At 40.3% G+C, this 22,583-nt stretch overlaps 3 protein-coding genes across 5 annotated transcripts in view; 2 read left to right on the plus strand and 1 right to left on the minus strand.

Moving 5' to 3' along the window:
- dmac2l (distal membrane arm assembly component 2 like) overlaps positions 1-22,583 on the minus strand; it is a 274,066-nt gene that overhangs the window by 3,259 nt on the left and 248,224 nt on the right. The window contains exons 1-2 of one of the 2 annotated variants that reach the window (XM_033642978.2): positions 2,058-2,110; positions 1,831-1,927 (exon numbers count right to left, since the gene is read on the minus strand). In XM_033642978.2, coding sequence (XP_033498869.1) covers positions 1,831-1,925 — 95 coding nt within the window. In that variant the 5' untranslated portion in view covers positions 1,926-1,927; positions 2,058-2,110. Of the gene's footprint in view, positions 1-1,830; positions 1,931-2,057; positions 2,111-22,583 lie in introns of those variants that run through there. The other variant, XM_078175254.1, reaches the window with a different exon arrangement.
- On the plus strand, positions 2,168-13,632 carry l2hgdh (L-2-hydroxyglutarate dehydrogenase). The gene is made up of 10 exons (XM_033642811.2): positions 2,168-2,411; positions 4,018-4,133; positions 5,155-5,306; positions 5,428-5,559; positions 5,640-5,802; positions 9,355-9,389; positions 9,468-9,635; positions 11,841-11,998; positions 12,097-12,228; positions 12,353-13,632. The coding sequence occupies exons 1-10, from the start codon at positions 2,326-2,328 to the stop codon at positions 12,546-12,548; spliced, it is 1,338 nt and encodes a 445-aa protein (XP_033498702.1). The 5' UTR covers positions 2,168-2,325; the 3' UTR covers positions 12,549-13,632.
- Positions 15,611-22,583, plus strand: part of sos2 (son of sevenless homolog 2 (Drosophila)) — a 55,639-nt gene continuing 48,666 nt past the window's right edge. The window contains exon 1 of one of the 2 annotated variants that reach the window (XM_033642858.2): positions 15,611-16,519. In XM_033642858.2, the coding sequence (XP_033498749.2) occupies positions 16,436-16,519 (84 nt within the window). In that variant the 5' untranslated portion in view covers positions 15,611-16,435. The remainder of the gene's footprint in view (positions 16,520-22,583) is intronic. The other variant, XM_078175245.1, reaches the window with a different exon arrangement.

Raw genomic sequence — 22,583 nt, forward strand, 5'->3', positions numbered from 1 at the left:
GTTTATTTATATGGTTAATTATCAAGTAAAATACCATATTTGCAGGTTATTATATTGTAAAAATTGAGCATTTGCCTGTTTGTTTTTTTACCTGAATAGTTACATTTTTTTGGACTGCTGGTCAAACTAAATAAACAAAACCACAGGGAACATTGGACTATGACAACTTGTGAAAGACACTGTCGTCATTTTGACATTTTATAGACTCGTGTTCAATAAAAAAGAGGAAATACATCATGGAAATAACTGTCAGTTTCAGCCTTAATATTTTGAGAGATTAGGTCACAAAAAACCTGTACATTTCTGACAATAATATATTTTATCAACACTGAGCTGAACAAGATATCAGTAATGTTAATATCAGATTATGGTTATATTAACATAATATTACCAGAATGTCATTTTACTGGTTGTAAAGGCAACAAACAGTGGTACGGTGGTACAATTTCCTGAACATATGGCAGAGTCACATGATTAATATGTTCTCTGCTGTATGTTTGTCTATCATTCTAATTACTAATGGTTATTTAGCAACATTTTGCCTATAAATCATCCCCAAAATATCACCAAATTATCACTATTAAGGTAACTGGTCTTGATTTTCAAGTTCAAGTTATACAACTATCTAAATCACAGGGGAAATTAGGTACTGTTTCTTCTAGATCAAGCTATATACACTGAAAAAGAAAAAGAAGCGAAGCACCAAAATATTAGAAACACTATTCAGTATAACACAGTGCACTTTAACAGCCTCCTAATGACAATACAGTTGAGTCAACACTAGGGGTGGGGGAAAATCGATACAGCATAATATTGCAATATTTTTGTGTGGCAATATCGTGTCGTCACACAGTGCCAAGTATTTTTTTTAATAGAAATTATTAATATTTCTAATACAAAATAAACTTTAGGTAGCCTACAGTATATGCTTTTAATATAATCAATTACTATTACATTTTGCTGTAAAAAAAAAAAAAAAAAAAAAGAGGCTGAACTGAGATGAACAGACTTAAAACCTTACCTTATTAGATAAAACAGATGTTAAAGTTTTCCTTTGAGGACATAATTTACAGTTGACAAAAGATAATAAACCACAATATTTCTCTGTATATTCTATCGCGATAGTCAGCATATCGCAACGTATTTAAAATCACAATTATATTTTATTGTGACTCAAGCATCGTGATATCACTTTATGCTTTAAGGCTATCATTACAATTTATTTTCAACCATTTACATTTAATCATGCTACCTTTATTTTATTAACACTACTTGTATTTATACTTTTCTATTATTGCACTATATGTATGTCTTGTATCTTGTTGTGTACCTGTTTTTATATCTTCTTGTTTGCACCTTCTGCTCATTCATTTATCAATTAATTTACTTTATACCAGGAACAGGGAAACAATTTCGTTGCTCCATGTTCTCTACAACAATAAATATAGATGGATAATAAATAATAAAATACTAAAATTAATATAGAGGGACAATAAAATCTCCCTTATCTCTTTTAAAACAGTTTTAACAATAACTGAACTTTATAATCTTAATGGAGGTATGATTTATTGCTGGACTGTTGTATTAGACTTCATTAGCTTTAGCTAGGTGTACCTAATAAACTGGCAAAAGAGTGTAAACAGTGACCTTTACAAATATGAAGATATGCAACGAGGTAATTAGGTTCATTTAAGTGTGTTTGAGTTATGAGGTGTATGTTAAGTGCTTTGCCATTTTATTGATTATTATTAATCAGTGTGTCCATGCATTGCTGTGTAGCCATTAGCTAACACACGTAGCTTTATCATGAATCCATTAATAATGTCTCACTTGTTGAAGACTGCATTGAGCCAGCCCCAGAAGTGTCTGCGGCTCCACTCCCTCTGACCCACAGCACACTGCACTGTCCTCGATAACAGACTCATATCTGAAACACACATAGAAAATAAAGTAAATTATTACACTGTTGTTACATTAGTGCTGTTAAACTAATGTTTGAGTCACTTAAACAAACAACTGAAACTGCGACACAGCTGAATCCGATAAAACAATCTCACCTGCCCTCCAATACACACGACTGTTTACGTTTCAGACGAGTCCTGTGCCCTTTGACCCAGTGACGTAAAGAAAACGTGCCCTCCCATTGGCTGAGAGCGGTGCGACGCAGGGGGCGTGGTCACGTGTCTAGTTTCAGGATAGAGCAGCAGGATGGGACGCTAGCAGCGGCAACAGGGAGGAGGAAACACAAAAACAGAGCTCAGGGAAGTCTTTCTGACACTTATACAATGAAAAAGAGGCAGTGAGGAGCTGGTGAACGTTGCGACCATGATCCGGACACTCAGCGGGGCGACGTTTAGGGCTGCCGGGGCAGCGCAGCCGATAAAGGACGTAACAACCAGGCGGCTCCACAGGTAAGACTGACATTACAGAGAACAGAGCAAGGCTTCTTCTCACTGTGTGGGAGTGTAGTGTAATTACATGTGAGGAGTTAGACCTTTTCACGTGTCTCTAGTGAGATCCACTAGTTAAATTCACTCATAACAGACATGTAAGTCAAGAAAAGGGGCAAAGAAGCCTCAGCCTGATTGCTTAACTTAACTTAAAATTGATCTCAGTCATGGCCAAGGACATTCAACACCAAGAACCAGCTTGCATAACATTTCTGTTCTCTGCAGAACCTGATCTCCACACCCCCACCACATTGTTTATACACACAAAACATCTGAGTCTGCATTGTGCCTCTCAAACCAGTCCTGCTCCATCAACATGTGCATGACTTTAAGGGGTGAAAACATTTGAACAAACTGAGATTTTGGCCTATTTTGCCTCCAAATGTCTTATTTCAGACTTGTGGGAAGAAAATACACATGGAGGTGTGTAATTTGTTCAGATTTCTGTTCTGGAAATGTATGCAAATCAGTGCATATTTAATTAGATACACCCTATTTGCATATTCAAACATAACACCCCTAAAACTTTGGTTTTGTAACTTCAGAAGTACACACATTTTTTTGGTCAGTGTCGTACAGGAAGTCAGTAGAAGAAGGCGTGTCTGCACCATGTGTTTCACATCAGACCTACAAAAAACCTATAGGCAGCTCCGGGGCCATGGCACGCATGTTATGTAATGGGGCCCTTCACTCGTCTGCTTTAAGTAAACTGTGAAATACATATGTTGTACCATAAAGATATTGATTTGTAACTCTTAGGTAACGTCTCTTGGCTAAGTGAGACTAGCATGATATGAGAATGCCGGTTTCATCACAGATTAGTTAATGCATTAAATGTTATTCAGGTTTAAGCAAGAACAGCTGCCAACGTTTTTACAAGTTCAGGCAGCCCCCTCCTCGACTTATCTAACTGCAAACTCAGGAAAATCCTTCAAGGGACATTTTGTCACTGAACATATGAACTTTTAGCACCTTTAAACCCACCTATAGGTGCAGATAGTTGGGCTGTGATGCGCCCAAACTCCCAAATGTTTTCTCCAATCAGTTCTCTCGGTTCCTCCCCTTGTGGAGTTTTATAGCACTTTGCCTGGTTCTAATTTTGAAAAATGAAAACAAGATGTTGACTGTTCTCTGAGTCCTTTGTATTTGAGAGGGCATGGTAATTTAAATGTCCCCAGGCTTGAACATTGTGTTCTTCCAGCTCTCTGCAAATACTTAATTATGTGAGATTTGTGGTGGATTGTGGACAAGTTAGATATTCCAGAACTGTTGCTTACACTCTGAGCCCACACACTGCATGATCTGTGGTAATTATATTTTACTTGATGTAGCCTCGTGACAGAGCTGGACAGTATCTAAACAGCCTGTTAGCTGGCATGGGTTTCCCCACTGATGAGTATCAAAGGTCTATCCACTGCTCCTACAGCCATGTACAGTTGGACATTGAACCAGTGACCTAAATATTCTGTTCTGCTCTCTAACTTTTGCAACCCATAAAGCTTGTTTCTTTATCAGTAACCATCTTAAATTTGTACTGTCAGTAACCTCACTGTCGTCTGTATTGCAGCACATATGACGTGGCCGTGGTGGGGGCAGGCATCGTGGGCCTGGCGACAGTCAGAGAGCTCATTCTGCGACACCCGTCGCTCAGCTTTGTCCTACTGGAGAAAGAAAAAGAGCTTGGTGGGTTGAGTCATAAAAGTTGTTGTGGCAAAAGAAGACACTGTGTTCCAAAGAGAAAATGTTTTTCATGTCTCAGTAATTAAATCCAGTTACACAAAGCAGACAATGAGTACTTGGAAAGTGAAATAGTTTTTATGGCGCTGGCTCTGAACTCCAGCACATCTGAACTTGAACAATGACTACGAGGTTAAAGTGCCAAGTTTTAGCTTTGGGTATCGGATTAACAGTTAAAGGGTTAAAACCCTGCCATTGTGCTGCACTGTGAACACCTGCATACAACCTCAGACCTGAAAGACAGCCATGACACCTTGGTGTCAAAATGCGTCCCTCCGAAAAAAGTTGGATGATCAAATGGGGTTGGGTTGTACAATAATGCATAATGTTAACACTTACATTTGAGCTGCAATGATTAATCAATTAGTTATCAACTATTACATTAATTGCCAATTAATTTAATAATCGATAAATCAGTTTTAGTAAATTTTTAAGAAAAATAAAGTCACACTTCTCTGATTCCAACTTCTTAAATGTGAATATTTTCTGGTTTCTTTCCTCCTCTCTGACTGTAAACTGACTATCTTTGAGTTGTAGACAAACCAAGACATTTTGAGGAAGTCATCTTGACCTTTGGGAAACAATGCTCGTCATTTTTCGGCATTTTCTGACATTTTAGAGACCAAACAACTAATCAGTAAATCAAGGAAATAATCGTTAGCTGCAGTAGCTGCAACTGAGTTGACTGCAGATTAGTCTCTGCTCTCTAAACATAAGTGACAGACATCAAGTTTTAATGAGTTTGTCATGATTTTGCATCAGTGTGAAACAGGAACAAAGCACATGTTTGCATAGTTTGAGAGTCACTTGGATGAATCTGACTGAAAAATCTTTCATGATCATATTGACTGTTACAGGAAGATGATACACAGTGGAAAAGTCTGATGATTAACCTTTTAAAGCCTCATTTTCTGTCTTACTTCTTCATCTTGTTTTTTTATTTCTCGTCACTTTTCTTACTCACCAGCTATGCACCAGAGTGGGCACAACAGTGGGGTCATTCACAGCGGGATCTACTACACGCCGGGCTCGCTGAAGGCCCGTCTGTGTGTGCGAGGAGCCACTTTAGCCTACGAGTACTGTGAGAAGAAAGGACTCCCTTACAACAAATGTGGAAAGGTCTGCCTCCATGTTTTAACCAGATAAAATAAAAACCAACATGCATGTAATACAAACTCTGCTGGGCTGTATGGATCGTTGTGTTGTGTCTGCCTCGGTATTGATTGGTGTATTTCTGCAGCTTATCGTGGCTGTGGAGCAGGAGGAGATACCCAGGCTGAAAGCTTTATATGAACGCGGCATGAAGAACAATGTGCGTGACCTCGGTATAGTTGACGCCAAGGGAATCCGAGAACGCGAGCCGTACTGCAGGGTAAGAGTCTCAGAGACACTATTGTTGTTCCTACAGATGAAAAGATGGTAGTGGGGGTCTATAGTGTGTCGTCTCTGCAGGGTATCATGGCCTTGGATTCGCCCTACACTGGCATCGTGGACTGGAGGATGGTGGCTCTCAGGTACGGCCAAGACTTTGTGGAGGCTGGCGGCAAGGTGATAACTGATTCTGAGATTAATGACATTTCCATGGTCAAGGAGAGCCCAGCTGGGAGCACGGAAGGTAATAAACAGGATCTGTACATCAGTGTGTCAGCGGGTGGTGGAAAGTTGCTCAGTACATTGACTCAGAGTTTTGTACTTAAGGGGATACTTCACCCACAAAATGATGACTCATACACTGTCGTCTTCGCTCCAGCCAGCGAATACTGATACATTTGATAGCTGCAGTTAATAGAATCCGGAGAAGTCAAGTATGTGCCCGACCTTCAATACCGTCTGGTATTAATCCAAGTAGAGCTACCATGGGGTCCCTGGTCAAGTCCGTACCAAAAACATCCCTAAGCGTTAGATATATGCTGTCCCAATAGATGGTAAGCTTTTGACATGCCCAGAATATGTGGACATAGTTAGCCGACACCTCTCTGCATGCCCTCCAGCAAATACCAGACGCAGAAGCATCAAATTTACATGTTATATGAGGTGTTTTCACGAAGCGTACAATAAGTTTCCATCTCAATTCTCTCCTTGTGTTTGAGCTGGTGACCATGTGGGACCCTGAACAAATCTTATGTCAGGTCTCCATGGGAATTGGTTCTTCCCATTTGGATTTAAAATAGTGGGAGTCAGTCTTATCCATAGTCAGAAATGCACTGTACATACTGGAGATAATATTTCTAATTGAGTTATTAATTTGTAGATTAGTCGACAACCTTTCAATGCCTTGGGAGCTTGAATCTTAATAAAGTCATCTTTTTTGTGTAGGAAATGTCTTACTTGTAAATATTTACAGAAATCTGTCTGCAGAAGATTAAATTATTTTCTTATTTGTTTAAAAGACTTCATATTTTGAACTAACTGATTAAAAAGCTGATGTACATAAATCAACCCAAATCTTGACCTAAATTTCCAAAAGCTAATGTCCATGTGAGAGGGGATAAACATCAATGGCATCCTCCTCGGCTGAGATGTAACGTTAGCTAGCTCAGTGGTGCTAGGTAAGCTAGCAGTAGATGCACTCTTCCTTCTGTGCAGTGATATGGTTGGCAGGTGTAGTTCAGTAGAAAGAAAATAGTTCCTACATGAAACTGCTCACAACAAGGTCTGTGGATTATCTTGAGTGCCATCTAGTTCCATTATATTGGAGAGAAGGCCGACATTTCTTTTTTTCTTTTTTTTTTTTTCAACTTTTTTTATTGGGTTTTGCAGATATATACAATTGTATTTAAGACATTTACAAAGAGTTAAGTATACATTTTTTTCTTTTAAGAAAAACAACAGAAAAAGAAAGTGGTCACTGAAGTATCGCTGCATATCCGAACAATTTATATAAAACTTGGAACAACCACAATAAAAATAATTAAATAGATTAATTAAAAAGTAGGACTAGGACAGAAATAGACAATTACAAAAAATAAAAGGATAAAAAGTAAATAAAAAAATAAAAATGAATAAATAAAAAAAAGAGATAAGAGGAACACAGGCACATCAGTCAGGTAATAGTAAACTGCAATAGAGATAGCAACAGACATCCCATGTCAGAGTAGCGGCATATAACCCTCATCACAACCGAAACAACATATCTACAAGTCTCTCTAAGCAGCTTCAGTCGTGTCAGTCAGGGGTGAGTGGAAGGTCTGTCTTCTTAACGAATTGAAGGAATGGGCCCCATAATTTCCCAAGAAAATAAAGGGTGTCTCTAATCCAGCGGGCATGACAGGGCGGTATTGTTGATTTCCAATTAGTTACAGTTAATCTTCTGGCTAGCAGGGTAGCAAAAGCAAGTACATCCTTTTTAGACTTAGTGAGGGAAGGGGGGGCATCCCCAAATAGTGCACTCAGAGCATTTGGCTTTATTTTTTCCCCTACTACCTCTGACAGGGTATTAAAAATCTCTTGGGATTATATAGGGATGGACAATTCCAGAGCGTGTGTATTAAGTTTGCAGGAGATTACTGACACCTATCACAAGTTGGAGTTACACCATCATAAATCTTAGCCAGTCGAGCCTTAGTATAGTAGGTACGGTGTACAACTTTGCACTGAATAAGACTGTGTCTTGCACAAATAGAAGATTTATGTACCAGTCTCAAGATCTCTGTCCAGACTTCCTCTGATATCGCGACCCCCAGGTCCTCCTCCCAGAGTGACTTTATTAAGCCTAGGGGCTCTGAATGTAAAAGATTAATTTGATTATAGATATATGAGACAGAGCCTTTAAGAGTAGGGATTGGTGTCAGGAAACTATCCAAAGCTGAGTCACAGGGCAAATTAGGAAAACTAGGAAATGTGTCATGAACAAAGCTGCGGACTTGTAAATATCTAAAGAAATGTTGCTTAGGAAGTGAGAATTTATCTAAAAGTTGCTGAAAAGAAGCAAAGACATTATTAATATACAGGTCTTTAAAGTTATGAATACCGAAATTTGTCCACCTTAAGAAAACACTCTCTATGAGGGAAGGAGGAAAAGCGTGGTTAGCTGCTAGTGGTGCATAAATAGAGAAAGTCTGTAGGCCAAAGTAGCGCTTAAACTGGACCCAGATCCTAAGTGAGGTCTTAACAATAACATTTTTGGTGTAGGGAAAAGAGGAGGAGTGGATAGGGGAGTGCACTAAGGCTTTCAGGGAGACTGGATTTGCTGAACTTGCCTCCATAACCAGCCATGCTGGGGGAGGATCAAAAGCCTCATATTGAAGCCATTACTTAAGAATTCTGATATTGGTGGCCCAATAATAGAACCTAAGATTAGGCAGAGCCAGCCCTCCCAGTGACTTCGGTCTTTGCAAATATTGTTTGCACAGCCTAGGAACTTTCTTATTCCAGATTTTGAAATCAGGCTATCAAGTTTACGGAAAATGGACTAAGGGAGGTCTTCAAATTTGTGTGTAACATGGACTCCAAGATATACAAAACTATCATGGGCAACTTTAAAGGGGAAATTTTCCAGGGGATACATCTCAGCAGCAGGGTTAATGGGAAATATCTCACTTTTGTTTAAATTTAATTTGCATCCAGATATTTGACCAAATGAATGAAGGGTTGCAAGAGCAGCGGGAACTGAGACAGGCAGGTTGGAAACATATAAAAGGAGGTCGTCTGCATAAAGGGAAACTCTCAGCTGAGTGTCATTTCTAAATATGCCTGTAATAAGGGGGTTAGACCGAAGGGCTATCGAAAGAGGTTCAATAGCGATCGTGAATAATAGGGGGCTCAAAGGGCGGCACTGTCTAGTAGAGCGATAGAGGCGAAAATATTCTGACTGGATATTATTCGTCCTGACTGAAGCTTGAGGGGCCAAATAAAGCAACTTAATCCATGAAATAAAATTATTCTTAAAACCAAATTTAGAAGGCCGACATTTCTGCGGCAGATATCTCCAACACCCAGCGACTCACACCAAAACAATCTAGAGTGATAAATAGCACTACAGGTAAAAGGAAAAATATGTGTTTTTGATTTTGGGGTGAACTGTCCCTTTTAAGTGAAAGAGAAAAAAAAAAAAAGATATCCAAGAGTTCTTCTTCCACCGTTGTTGTCACCACAGTCACAATAAAACAAGCGCTGTTGAGTAATTTAAATTTCACCTCGGTGTGTCTTTTTTTAATTCTGTTTGCAGGAATGAAATATCCGATCGCAGTCAAAGACAAAAAGGTAAGACACACACAGATAAAAGCATCAGAAAGTTTAGATTGTGTTCTGTTGTTTTTAATGTCTGTATTGTTTTCACAGGGTAACGAGGTGCGGTGCCGTTATGTCCTGACCTGTGGAGGCCTGTACTCAGACCGCCTGTCGCAGATATCAGGATGCAGTCGAGAGCCTCGGATCGTCCCCTTCAGAGGAGATTATCTGGTCCTGAAGCCAGAGAAACACTATCTGGTCAAGGGAAACATCTACCCTGTAAGTCTGCTGAAGAATCATATGTCCATATATCCATATATCTTTAAGTTATGTAATCCACACATATCATTTGATCTGCAGATGTGTCTCATTGAATGTGACTTCCAGTCTCTTGCAGCTGTGTTCTGTCACTTCAAACTGTGGCAGAAAGAGATGATTATTTGAATGTGAAAAGTTTGATGGAATTTGCAACCTAGAAATTGTGTAACATGAGATCAGAGAGCCACAGCCTTTCCATTTCTATTTTTTCTTTCATTATTGGTACGTAGAGGTGGAGATTAAATCCCATAGGTGGAGATACTATTGAGTCCAGCTTTCTCTAGTGATAGCACCCATTCTCTGCTTTGTAGAACAAGTCTGGATCCCTCCTAAGTTGATCCATCACTCCAAGTGTGTTAGAGTTCCTCTCCTGGTGTTGATTAAACCCCTAAAACAATTTTTTCATGTATAAAAAATCCCTTCGTGCTTAAAAGAATGGCCTACATGTACATCTTCACTTTTGTCTCATTTAGTATGTTGCCTGCAGCTTGCGCATACATGCCTACCTTTGACTCTGCTTATCAAACACACAAACTTCTGCTTTAAACAGTAATCAATAACACGAGCTGTCGGCTTGACGACATTATCATGCAGTTGATATTGTGTCACTAATGTTTCATAAACCGTCCTGATCGCCTTGACTGATAAGTTCTGTTCTGTTTTCAGTGGAGCGCTGCCCACTTCCTTTTGGCACCCATGTTAACCAGTCGGGCTGTTAACACACGGCCCCGAGCTTCACAGATAGTTTGTGATCTGCAGCGATACTCTAATCTTGCAGAAAGACACACTGATGATCTGTGATGAACGATATCAAGGATTTATTAGATATGATATGAATAATCAGATCATGATAAATGATAAAATACGCATCCAATGCTTCCACATATTGTCAGTTGTGTCTGAAAAAGGACAGCAAAAGATAAGGGGACACACACACAAGCAGACAGAGACAGCTCTAAGTGTGATTAGGACAGGGCAGAGGTGCAGAATCGCTGCAGATCGGCGCAGAGAAATCTCACTCATATTTTGTAGCATACAAAAACACCATATCAGTTAACAAGGTTAAAAACTTGATTTTCCTTGGAGGCACTCCAGATTTACAAGCACTTCCCATAGCTAAAAAAATGAAGGAAGTGTTGTGTTTATAACATTTTCAGCCTTACTTTGTGATTGAGGCTGCAGATTAAACCCTTTAATGTTTGCGAGGTCATCAAATCCAAACCTTGGACCATGCCTGGGGATTACAGGTTGCTGGGCTCGCTGCTACGAGCCATCCGTTCCGTCCCAACTCTCACCTATGGTCACGAGCTCTGTGTAGTGACCCAAAGAATGAGATTGCGGATACAAGCTGCTGAAATGAGTTTCCTACATAGGGTGGCTGGGCTCAGCCTTAGGGTCAGGGTGAGGAGCTCAGACATCAGAGGGAGCTCAGAGTAGAGCTGCTGCTCCTTCACGTCGAAAGGGGTCAGTTGAGGTGGTTCGGGCATCTGATCAGGATCCTCCTTGGTGCCTCCTGCTGGAGGTGTTTCAGGCATGTCCCACTGGTAGGAGGCCCTGGGGCAGACCCAGAACATGCTGGAGGGATTACATATCCCATCTGGCCTGGGAACACCTTGGGGTCCTTGGAGCTTGGAAGTGTTGCTGGGGAGAGGAGCATCTGGGGTGCTTTGCTTGGCCTGCTGCCCCTACAACATGGCCCCGGATAAGCGGATGAAAATGGAAGGATGGATGGATGGATCTATGAAATATTAGACAATACTGTTCTTATAAGAGTTGAGTTACTTCAGAGAAAGTTTGAGGTATATTTCCAGTTTCAGGCTTTTGGTTTTACTTTAAAATCACCATCAAAAGCAGGCAGAGGCTAGAACTGAGGTTGTTTACATGATGTTAAGAGCATTGAGTTTTGGTATGTATCTGTGTTCAATTTTACAGACCCCCCCCAACTGATGCAACTGAGCAATCAGCGTGCACATCTGGTAGTTATTAGTTGTTCCCTATCACCTCCTCATGCTCCTGATTATGTTTTTTAAAGTAAAACCGAGAGCCTGAAACTACAAATATGCCTCTGTCTTCTCAGTCAATCTCCTGATTTTATTAGATTGATTCATGCTGCACACATATTTCACTGTTGCTACTTCATTTTGTTTCTATAAAACTGATTTATAGGTCCCCGACCCTCGTTTCCCTTTCCTCGGAGTTCACTTCACCCCGAGGATGGATGGAAGTGTTTGGCTCGGCCCCAACGCCGTCCTCGCCTTCAAAAGAGAGGGATACAAAATTTACGACTTCAATATCCGAGACTTTGCAGATGCGCTCTCATTCAGGTAAAACAGGAAATTTTTCTCATCTTATTTTCTTCTTTGTCTGTGTATTGTCCATTGTTGCAGGAGTATTTAATTTGAATCTTTTTCTCGTTCTCCAGGGGCCTTCAGAAGCTGGTATTGAGGAACATTACGTACGGAATTGGAGAGATGTATCGAGGGATTAACATTAATGCACAGGTTAAACTCCTGCAGAAGTACATCCCTGAAATCTCGCCAAGTGACGTGCTCAGGTAGAGAAAAATGCAAGACCTATGCGTGCACATTGCAGTATATACAGTTTATTACCAGGACAAGAGGGAAGAGGAATGATATGATTCTGTTTTCAACAACAACCCTGGTTTGTTTCCTCCGCAGGGGGCCAGCAGGAGTTCGAGCTCAGGCTCTCGACCGAGACGGAAACCTTGTAGACGACTTTGTGTTTGACGGCGGGGTCGGGGACGTGGGCAGCCGGGTGCTCCACGTGCGTAACGCTCCCTCCCCAGCGGCCACCTCCTCCCTCGCCATCGCTGAAATGATCGCAGATGAGGTGGAGAGTCGCTTCTCTCTGTAGAGCAACACAGTGATCACAGACGTAAAAACAGCAAACCAAAAATCATCCAGCTTGAGGATGCAAAATGAAACTATGTTGTGTCAAGCTGTCACTACCTCAGCATCACTGTCATCAGAGCGGAAATGTTTTCATTACAGGTCAAGCCTTAATTTAGCGCAGAAAGTCACGTATATGTGACTTGATTACATTTTAAGACTGTTTTATGTACGTAGTGCTGTTTCAGGTCGCGCAGTATGTTTACTCCACTACATTTCAAGTTAAAATTAATTTTTCTGCACTACATCTCTGTCTAAAACAAAAGTGCATGATGAGTTACGCTTAGTGGAAATTTTAAGTATTAAAAAAAAACGGTTCAGCTTCAGTAATATTATCAACTTGGACATGCTGTCTGGAATGTGAATATAACCTTTTTGGGAGATTGATCATTTTAAGATTAGAGCGTGTGAATCTGCCTTGGATTTTTTTCTTTTACTTTTGGATATGTTGTGTATTTTATCATCTGTATGTTTTTTTTTTATTACATAAAATTTTTTGGGAGAAAAGAAAAAAATCCCAGAAGTTAATTTGATTTAAAAAAAAAAAAAAAAAAGGATTCTGAATATTTTTATCATTGAATATAAAAATACGATGATGCCTAGTTTTCTGCCGACAATATAAGAAGATTGGGTGTAATTTTTGAACAGTAGTTGAAACTGTAACGCAATTAACGCACAGTCATACCTGCAGAACGCACAGTTTGGAAGACAGACGGGTTGTTTTTGGGGCATTTTGTCTTCCAAAATAATTTTATGACATTAAAAGAAATTGAAATCATGTCAGCTTTAAATCATTTAGTGTTATGTCATATTTACTTTGATGTAAACTGAGAACACTTGGATGTTTTATAAGTTTTATATGTGCTGGGGGTGGTGATTTCATATAATTCTGCTCAGATTTTCTCATTATTCGAGTCTCAGAGGCTTTACATATTGATAAAATTTGTCCAGATAGCTTTCCTATAAAATTGCTGTCATTGCATGCCATTTATTGACAAATGAATGTGAGTATTTTTACCATAAATACATATTTTTGCATTGCAAATGTACTGATTTGTTGTGTGGTTTGTGCCATATGACTTGTGAATATATGCAACATACTCATGGGTACTTTTTCAATATTACAACTTCTTTGAAGAAAGATATTCGCACATCCAACTGTCTCAGATGCAGGAGCGTCTATATGGGACAGGCCTTTAATTCCTCTCACACAAAACTGTTGTGCAGCAAAGATGGCAAACATGAACAAGTTGCTTATTTGAACCATTATGAAAATTACTTGTAAAAAAATTAGGCTTCAAATAACATACATGACAGCTTCAGAAGCAGGAAGTCACCACTTGTTTTTTTGTCATGCCGGTAAATCCAAATGAATTACAGTCTTCTCTGGTGCTCATGGTCTCAGTAAAATAAAATCAACCAAGCTAACATTTAAACATTTATATTTTTTGCATGATCTAAACAGCTTACTAATGATAGCTCAAGTGGGTAGTCAACAATCTGCTTTTATACATCCAAAGAACTTCTAAAAAAAATGAACTACTTGGCAACCAGACCAGGCCTCTATTTGAGACAGGCCTTTATTTGTAAAAAATAAAAGTAAAAAAATAAAGTACTGCAAAGTATAAAAAAACAAACAAAAAAAAACCAACCAAACAAATCAGATACGTTTACAATGACCTGATTAGACCCTGTGTCCTCATATGAGGACATCACATTTTGGGTTTACTTGACCTTATACTTCATTCTGCTTAACTCAGACCTGCTGTCCTCATCTGTGGACACTTCTTTGTGTCATCTAGTGGCATTAAGAGCACAATACACTAATCCATATAAAAACAAGATGGCAGCCATCCCTCCAAAACCTGATCACATTTAATGGTTAAAACTTGTAAATTTATAATTCATAATGTTTGTAGTTTGATATGGCAACAAAATTTGGCCAATTAAGACACTGTTAATTACAAAGTACTCATTTGAAGACAGAAGGAATTTATCATCATCTCGTTGAAGGACATTAGGGCTTTTGTTATCGTCTCTTTTAAAAACATTGAGACTTTATTGTTGTCTCGTTTGAGGATACAGGGACTTTCATGTTGTTGACAATATTTAGTTTTTTATACTTATTGGGTCCTACTGATCCCAAATTGAAAGGAGAAATAAAAAATGCAAACCAAACAAAAGTTCGGGTCTCAGGAGGATAAAGTTATGAAAATATACTATGAAAAATGTACTGTATATCTGATTTAAAGTCAAAGAGCTGCACAGTTATGTGCATGCATCCATCCATTTTCATCCACCTATCCGGGGCCAGGTCACTGGGGCAGCAGGCCGAGCAAAGCACCCCAGACGTCCCTCTCCCCAACAACACTTTCCAGCTCCTCCTGGAGGACCCCAAGGTGTTCCCAGGCCTGATGAGATATGTAATCCCTGCAGCATGTTCTGGGTCTGCCCTGGGGCAAATATATTGTCCAAGGAACATTAAAAAGTTTATATAATACAGTATGTGCAATGTACAAAGATGATAATCAACTGGAAATGCATGGAGAAGGATATAGGAATTGTGAGCAGAAACTTTATATTCAAGCTTGACCTCCTACTTTTTGGTTTGAGCAGTTTGCAGCAGCTTCTGGATGAAGCACTTACTCAGTTTGTCCACAAGGAGGCAGAATCACAGCAACAAACACAGTGTATGAGCCCCAGTGTGAACACAAAATGTGTATATATTTAATGCTGTTTCTCCAGATGGCTGTTTTTAATGAATGCTTGTGTAATAAGATGGAAATAAAGGAGATTTTTTCGCATTTAATTGTCTTATAAAATGTATTTTGTCTAGCTGTGTTGTGTAAGCAGTAACAGTAAAGTCAATTAATAAAGCTTGATTTTATATGATTTATTTAAATGATAAAAAAAATGTTATTTTCTTTTGTCTACAAACATGGGACTCCCAGTCTGTAATGACACAGAAGTCCAGCCTTGTTTTTTACTCTGTCCAATAAAATGTGATATTACGCAGCGTGCGTGCCTGACAGCGGACGCGCGTCGCAGAGAGCAGCAGCAGACAGACAGGCAGCGGAGTTGGTACGAACATCTTCGACTTCTCAAACCAAAAACACCTCGACTGCTCTTCAGCTGCCCCGCTCCGCAGACATGCCTCGGACCCACCGCTGCTCTCTGGGGGATTTACGTTGGATTTTAAGCGTCTGATCACCCCGGAAAAAGATGCCTAAACGTGAAGCAAACAGCGCAGGAGAAAGTGTGCCTTGTTTGGAGCTGAACGGGTCGTGTGCCACAACATAAAACTCGGGAGCGCATCAAGGCCAGCAGCAGCCTGTAGCACCAGCTAGCTAGTCGGCTAACGCTAGCCTGCTAACGTTACAGGTGTTTAGGCAGCAAATAACCAAACGTAACTTGTAGCTGTAGTTAGCTGGCGGCAAGCTGAGCTCCCATGTCGTGACTTAACGTTGAACTAAATGTGCCTATTATAAGCTTTCAAGCGAACCCCAAGTAGCAAGTATAACACTTAGCAACATTGTTATTAGCCGTTAGCTTCTTAGTTAGCCGCTGTTTACAGCAGCAGCAGCGGGCTAGCCTCACTAGCCACCAAGCTAGCGAGTTAACTTTATAGCTACATGTGCTTATTTTATGTTGTAGCTAGTTTTTCGCTCTTTAACCCGACTCGACTACGGACTTGCAGTGTGGTTTTGTGATACTCTTCATATTTGCAAGCCAGACTGGTTGACTTTTTCCGCCGTGCCTGCCCTGGACTGACCCACCCACAAGGACTATCTATCCGGGGCCGATGCTGACAGTTCAGCCCGGATCACGGCAACGCCAGGAGCCGCTACAGCAATGCAGCCCCAGCAGATATACGACTTTTCAAGTGACGAGAACAGTCACAAATGGAGAGGCCTCTTCGTGCAAGCTTTACGGAAGGTAACACTGTGATTACTACACTTGCTAATCCTCACAAAGTCACTAAACTGCCTTTCATAACACGTATTCTCATGCTGGAGATTCAATGGTGCTGGGTTAAAGGTACTTGTTACCTCACCAGCCCAAACTTTTGCCACAAGTTGTCAACTTAGTCTTATAAACAGCCAAAAAATACTAATACTACAATGAGCTATACAAGTAAATGTACATGTACCAGCAGCAAATCACCCCGTTAAAAGTATTTAATTGAAAGTATGTAATGTTTTGATGATCAGCAGTCATTTGTCAGTGTTTAAACTGCTGTCCTCATCCTCTGTGGCTGTTGACGTGTCTAAAGTGTGTTTATTCAGAAAAATCTCTCACCCAAGTTCCCCATAATGACTTTTTTTCCCACCGTGTTTTTGAAGAAGTTGTTCAAATTTGAGCAGTTTGTACAGTGCCTTGATGTGTTGCTACTAGTTTTGAGTGTAAACAGGCCACACTAATAACATGCAGGGTGCTGATGTTACCTCCAAGCTAAATACCAGTGAAGCTGTCCTGGGACTGCTGCCTTGTAGCTGCAAGGCTCTGTCAAACATCATTTGACATGGTGTGTTGCTGCCAGCCTCTTTTTTATTTGTTCCTCATTTGGTGTAACAGCAAAGATGTCTCATCCTTCCAGAGCGGAGACACTGTGCAGCTGTTGTATGATGCTTTCATGTGAAGTTTCCCTCCTTTTTCTGAAGAAATGCAAGCTAATTCTCATAAACCTAATTCAAACTTCCAGGACAGGAAACATTTTAATTTTAATGTCCTTGGTCAGCAGGACTAACCCGTATCAGTTCCTTCTTGACTGTCCCTCTCTTTCTCTTTTCTTGCATCATCTTGGCTTCTCCCTGTCATCGCCAGGTTTATTTTCTGTTTTCTGACCTCCGCCTGCTTCCCTCAGTCTTTGTGCTCAGACTTGCAAACTCATGACAGTCTGGTACTCAGCGCTAACTGAGAACACTAAGTTATTGCAGCTCTTTTTGTTTCACTGTCAACTCTTTTGACTTGCTGTTCCATTATGTTGTGCGCAGAGCCACACTGTTTAGATACTGGAGGATGCACAAAGCTCTGCGTGCTGCTGGCCCCTTTTGAAATGGGTCTGTGTGCAAACCCACAAGGTCCTGTCAAGAGCCTTTCATATGTTTATGGTGCCTGATGTGGTTTGAGCTCAAAAGAGTTGCTAATGGGTTAAAAGAGGGACGTAAACTGTTGTGGAAAAGCTGTGGTGTCATGCACAGTAGTGTCACGATACTGGAATTTCTAACTTCATTACACTACCTTTAAAATAATCTATTCGATACTTAAGGGAAAAATTTACTTTGAGGGCATAACATTTTAAATTTTAACAAAAGGTAAATATAACGAAGCTATAACATGACAACAGCGACTTTTCTCTTCTTGGTTGGTAGCAGAGACCAGCAAATTTACCATAGTAGGCATTAATAATAAGTGGGAAATGGTTGAAACTGTTTCAAATATTCAGAAACGATATGCATCTATGAATCAACTATTTTGGCAGCAGTAATGCAAAGCAGAGACAGTACATGATTTTCTAAGTTTTTATATTCTTGAGCTACCAGTGCTGTGCTTTGAGCAACAGTAATACAAGCTTGTGATCGGGGTTGTAACTAACTTTCTTGTCGATTCCAATATATACCGGCCACTCAGTAGATTATTGTTGTTTTTTATGGCTGATGAGTGAAGAAAATCTAGCAGCCACTTGCACGTTTTACCAGCACTTGGCTGGAGGGCGGTGCTAACCTCCAAGCCTGCTTGTGATGCAGTGGTACATCAGGATGGCACAGTAAAAGTTGTTGCTCACCTTGGTAACCTGTAGGAGGTTTGACGTCACCCAAACAGCAACCACTTCTGACCTGCAGCTTGTCATCCAACCAGTTCATTGTTGATGTTTCTCCATTACTGACGCATCCTTTCAAACTTTAACGTCACCCCCAGACAAAGGACAAAGTTGTTGAACTCAAAACTAAGACTTGACTTCAGACAAGGGCTAGGTATTGTTTAAATATTCCGATACCAGTAACCTACCAATACCAGTCCCCTTAAAGTGACACTGATGCCAATAAAGTACTTAATTTGAAGCCTTTTTCGTACTTCATTCTGTACCCATGATGTGAATTGAAGCATTTGATTACTTTAATTACTTACAAACATTTTGGTGACATCTTGGCACACTGAACTGCCAGCTCCATCAACCCCACCATGCTCATCTTCACCACACCACAGACTGTATGCACTGTAGCTGCTACGGTAGTGTCCCAATCATACGTTGAATTAAATCACGCTTGCGGTGATTGGCTGCAAGCAAAACTGTACAAATAATTTTCATTCTAGATCTGAGTACAAAAAGGATTGAATGCAGGTATAGTTTGACTAGAGAAGTTTCAATACTAATTGTTCACAGGTTATTTCACTTGACACCTCAGTGGTATCAAATAACGATACCAAGCCTTACTTCAGACTACATGTGGTTTACTTTGACACAGAGTTACTACAATTGAAACTTCACAGCGTGTGGACTTATTTGGAAAGATATGAATGGTTAAAGAGGAACTATGCCCATGTAAAAAATTCATATATTATTCCTATGGTCTTAAACAGTCCAAAAATATTAGTAAACATGAAATACTCCCCCCTAAATTCAAAAACTACAGTGTTAAAACTCAAATTTGTGATGTCATAGGGTATAAAGTCTGGAGCTGCTCCAAAGACAACGAATTGGGAATTATATTAAAGATGATACTGAGAGCAACGAGGTGAATTTTCAGAGTACATAAGAACGTTTTCTGTTTCAGGACTGAGAACACTACAACAGAATTAAGCTCATCTGGGTATAAAAAATCAAACAAACATTCTGTGGGTCAGAAAAAACAGTCTTCCATTCATTGTCTATGGAGCAGCTCCAGACTTTAAACTTGATCACATCACAATTTGAGACTAGCTCAGAGAGGAGCTCATGTTCTCATAAACTGGTATTTCTTTGGTGGTGTTCCCTTTTTAAAATACTGAAATATTTGAGTTCCTGGAATAGATGAAAGTACTGCACTTTAAGCACTGCGAGTTTATTTTGTAAAGCATGAAAGACACATTTCTGTTCTTCGAAACAGATTCTCAGTGTTACTAACTTTTTGTGCTGTGTTTTGATGTAACTACCCTCTTTGTTTAAAGTGCAGCTAATCGAGTGTCTACTTCAGACTTTTGCTCTGAGATCAGTTATTGGCACACACAATCTACTCTTCCTTCCCTTTTTTTAACGCAAAGTAACATTCAAACAATCAAAATGACTCCAGAAACTTCATGATCAAAAGTTTTGATTCGTCCATTTGGGCAACAAGGCCCTGAACCTGCTAAGGCAGGGACTTTATCAAAGTATGGCACTGACTTTTAATGCATTAATTTTAGTAACACACAGTGCCTAGATAAACCTGCCGTGGATTAGCCATGTAGCAACAACATGTTTATAAATAACACAACCCTTTTTGTGTCAGTTATCCGTAGCACAGTGGAGATGGTGTGATGAATCAGGTGAAACTGAGTGAGCAGGTGGTGGACCGTGGTGCCGCGGTTTCATTGTCTCAACTTGTTACACAACTGCCGGAGGGAAAGCCTGTCAGAGATTGACGCAAGAGAGGTTTGTTATGGTTTTGACAGACTGTGACTCGCTGTTTTTCACAGCTGTCCTCCGGAGGGTTTCCTTGTCAGAAGGAGCCATGGTGGATGACTCCACCCCTGAGAATGATTTAGATTATTGTTTAGAGGACAGATTAAAGAAAACCTGTTGATAGACAGAAACTGCTCCGAGCTGGAGCAGGGAAGTGACTCTGTGATCAACCAGGGTGGTAGTTTGAGAAGTGTCGCCTTCAGCTGGTGGGAGATCTCTTGGAGAATTACCTCATGAATGAGACAGACTTATCTGGCTACAGCCTGTGTTTACTGACACGTTACAGATTGCTGTGAAATCAGGTGGATGGAAGTAGGGTTGAAACAATTAAGTGATCGACTTAGATTTAATCAGCAGCTAAAATTTTTGTATTTAGGACTGTTGGACAGAAAATTTTAAGTTTGAACACGTCACCTTGAGCTCTGGAAATTTAGGGTGCTTTCACATCTGCCCTGTTTGGTTCGGTTCAGTTGAACTCAAGTTCATTTGCCCCCTCAGTGTGGCTCGTTTGGGCAGGTGTGAACACAGCAATCAACTGAGACCTTCACCTTCTTGAAGAGGTGGTCTTGGTCTGGTTACAAATAAACTCTGGTGTGGTTCGTTTGTGGTGAGAATGTGTTCCGACCTGGATCTGAACCAACTGCAGTCACATGACACATTGTTTGGGTTAAACATGAGCATGTTACAGTCCTGGAGGATTATTAATGTGCACCTCCTTCTGTACTGCCTTAATATGCACATTCAGCACATCCAATGCATCAAAACATTGTTTTCTAGTTGGAGCCGCGCCTCGTTTTCAAACTGTATGGTTTGACTAAAATGAACAATGACAGCAATATAGTCCACGATGAGCAGCGCTAAAATCAACCTGCGTAGTTGTCCCTCCATTGTGACATTAGAAAGTGTCACATTTATCTTGCAAGTGTACTCTTCTTCAACGTTTGCTTTACTTCCTGGATTTTTCCCGCATGGTAATTCTGACCAATCAAGAGCAGCTTTCTCATGCAAGGCATTTGATCTGGTCCACTTGTAAATGCTGCTGTCAGAACACGAACCAACTCTAGGCAATTCTGAAAGCAAGTATTAATTGCAGGTCTGAATAATAGTACTTAAAGAGATAGTTCTGATTTTTTGAAATGGGATTGTGTGAGGAGCTTATCCATAGTCAATGAATTACATACAATAGATACAGTACATTGCTTAGCTTCCATTTCAGCACTCCTGCTGCTTCTCCAAACTGGGGGCGTGCTGAATGACATCTACTGTATGTAACACACTGACTTTGCATAAGTACCTCACACAACCCCACTTCAAAAAATCTTAGCTATGCCTTGAAGCACCATGAGCGCTGTGATCTCTCTTGAGGCTACACTTATAAATGCAAGCTTAACTGCACACCCTGGAGTGATGAGGGGCCTGGTAAAGGTGTGAGGCGCCTGAGACTTGAAGTTGTAGCTTTAGGTTTTAACTGCTCTGGGGATGAAACACCGATCATGAACTGCAACGACCCCGGTTTGAATCAGGCCGTAGACCTTTCTCTCTCTTGTTTCCTGTCATCTCTTGAGTACGCATAAAGCACACAAATAATAATAATAAAAAAGGTTTATATTGTCCACATAGAAATAGAGTAAGTCAGTTTTGTCTAAAGTAAATGGGAAAACACTACATGCTAACACATGTGCAGGCGTCTGTGTTTCTGTCTGTCGTTGACATTTCACCATATAGGAGTCCAGTGTTTGTCTCCCCGCAGCGTCTGAGTGTCCCGGCTATTCTTGATCACTGCGGCTCGTGCCCAGTGCTATGCAAGAGCGTCATTTAGCCTCCGACATGCCGGTGTTGATAATAACTGTGCATTCCCTGGGTCTGCTGTTTCACTGGCATCAAGAGAAAGGCCAGGGCTTCGCTGGGTACAGTTTCATTCCATTGCCATGTTGAGTTAGCGCAGCATGATGCTGCTGACTTCATGGGGCTTCACAGGCCAACATTTAAAGCTGTGATTGGTCGGGTTACAAGCATGCTTTGTGTGTGTGTGTGTGTGTGTGTGTGTGTGTGTGTGTATTGCCTCTTTTATCCTCTCAGCTTGAGTAGTCGGTTAAAATCTGACAGGGTGACTTCACAACAGGTTAAAACTCATACCTCAGGTCTTTCTATTTTTACTTTAGTCAGTTATGCTGCCAGGCTAGACAGAGATGTTGTCACTCAATACAAGCCTCCACTCTGGTGCACCACTGTGTGAGATCCAATCCAAATATAACAGATACTGCTCAAGAGTTGCCAAAGATCTAGAGTCTAGACTTCATAAAGTATTTCTAACTATGACAATAAGACAAATACAAAGTGCCTTGTCCCATAAAGAGG

Source organism: Epinephelus lanceolatus, chromosome 15, assembly GCF_041903045.1.
Source record: "Epinephelus lanceolatus isolate andai-2023 chromosome 15, ASM4190304v1, whole genome shotgun sequence".
Lineage (NCBI taxonomy): Eukaryota > Metazoa > Chordata > Actinopteri > Perciformes > Serranidae > Epinephelus > Epinephelus lanceolatus.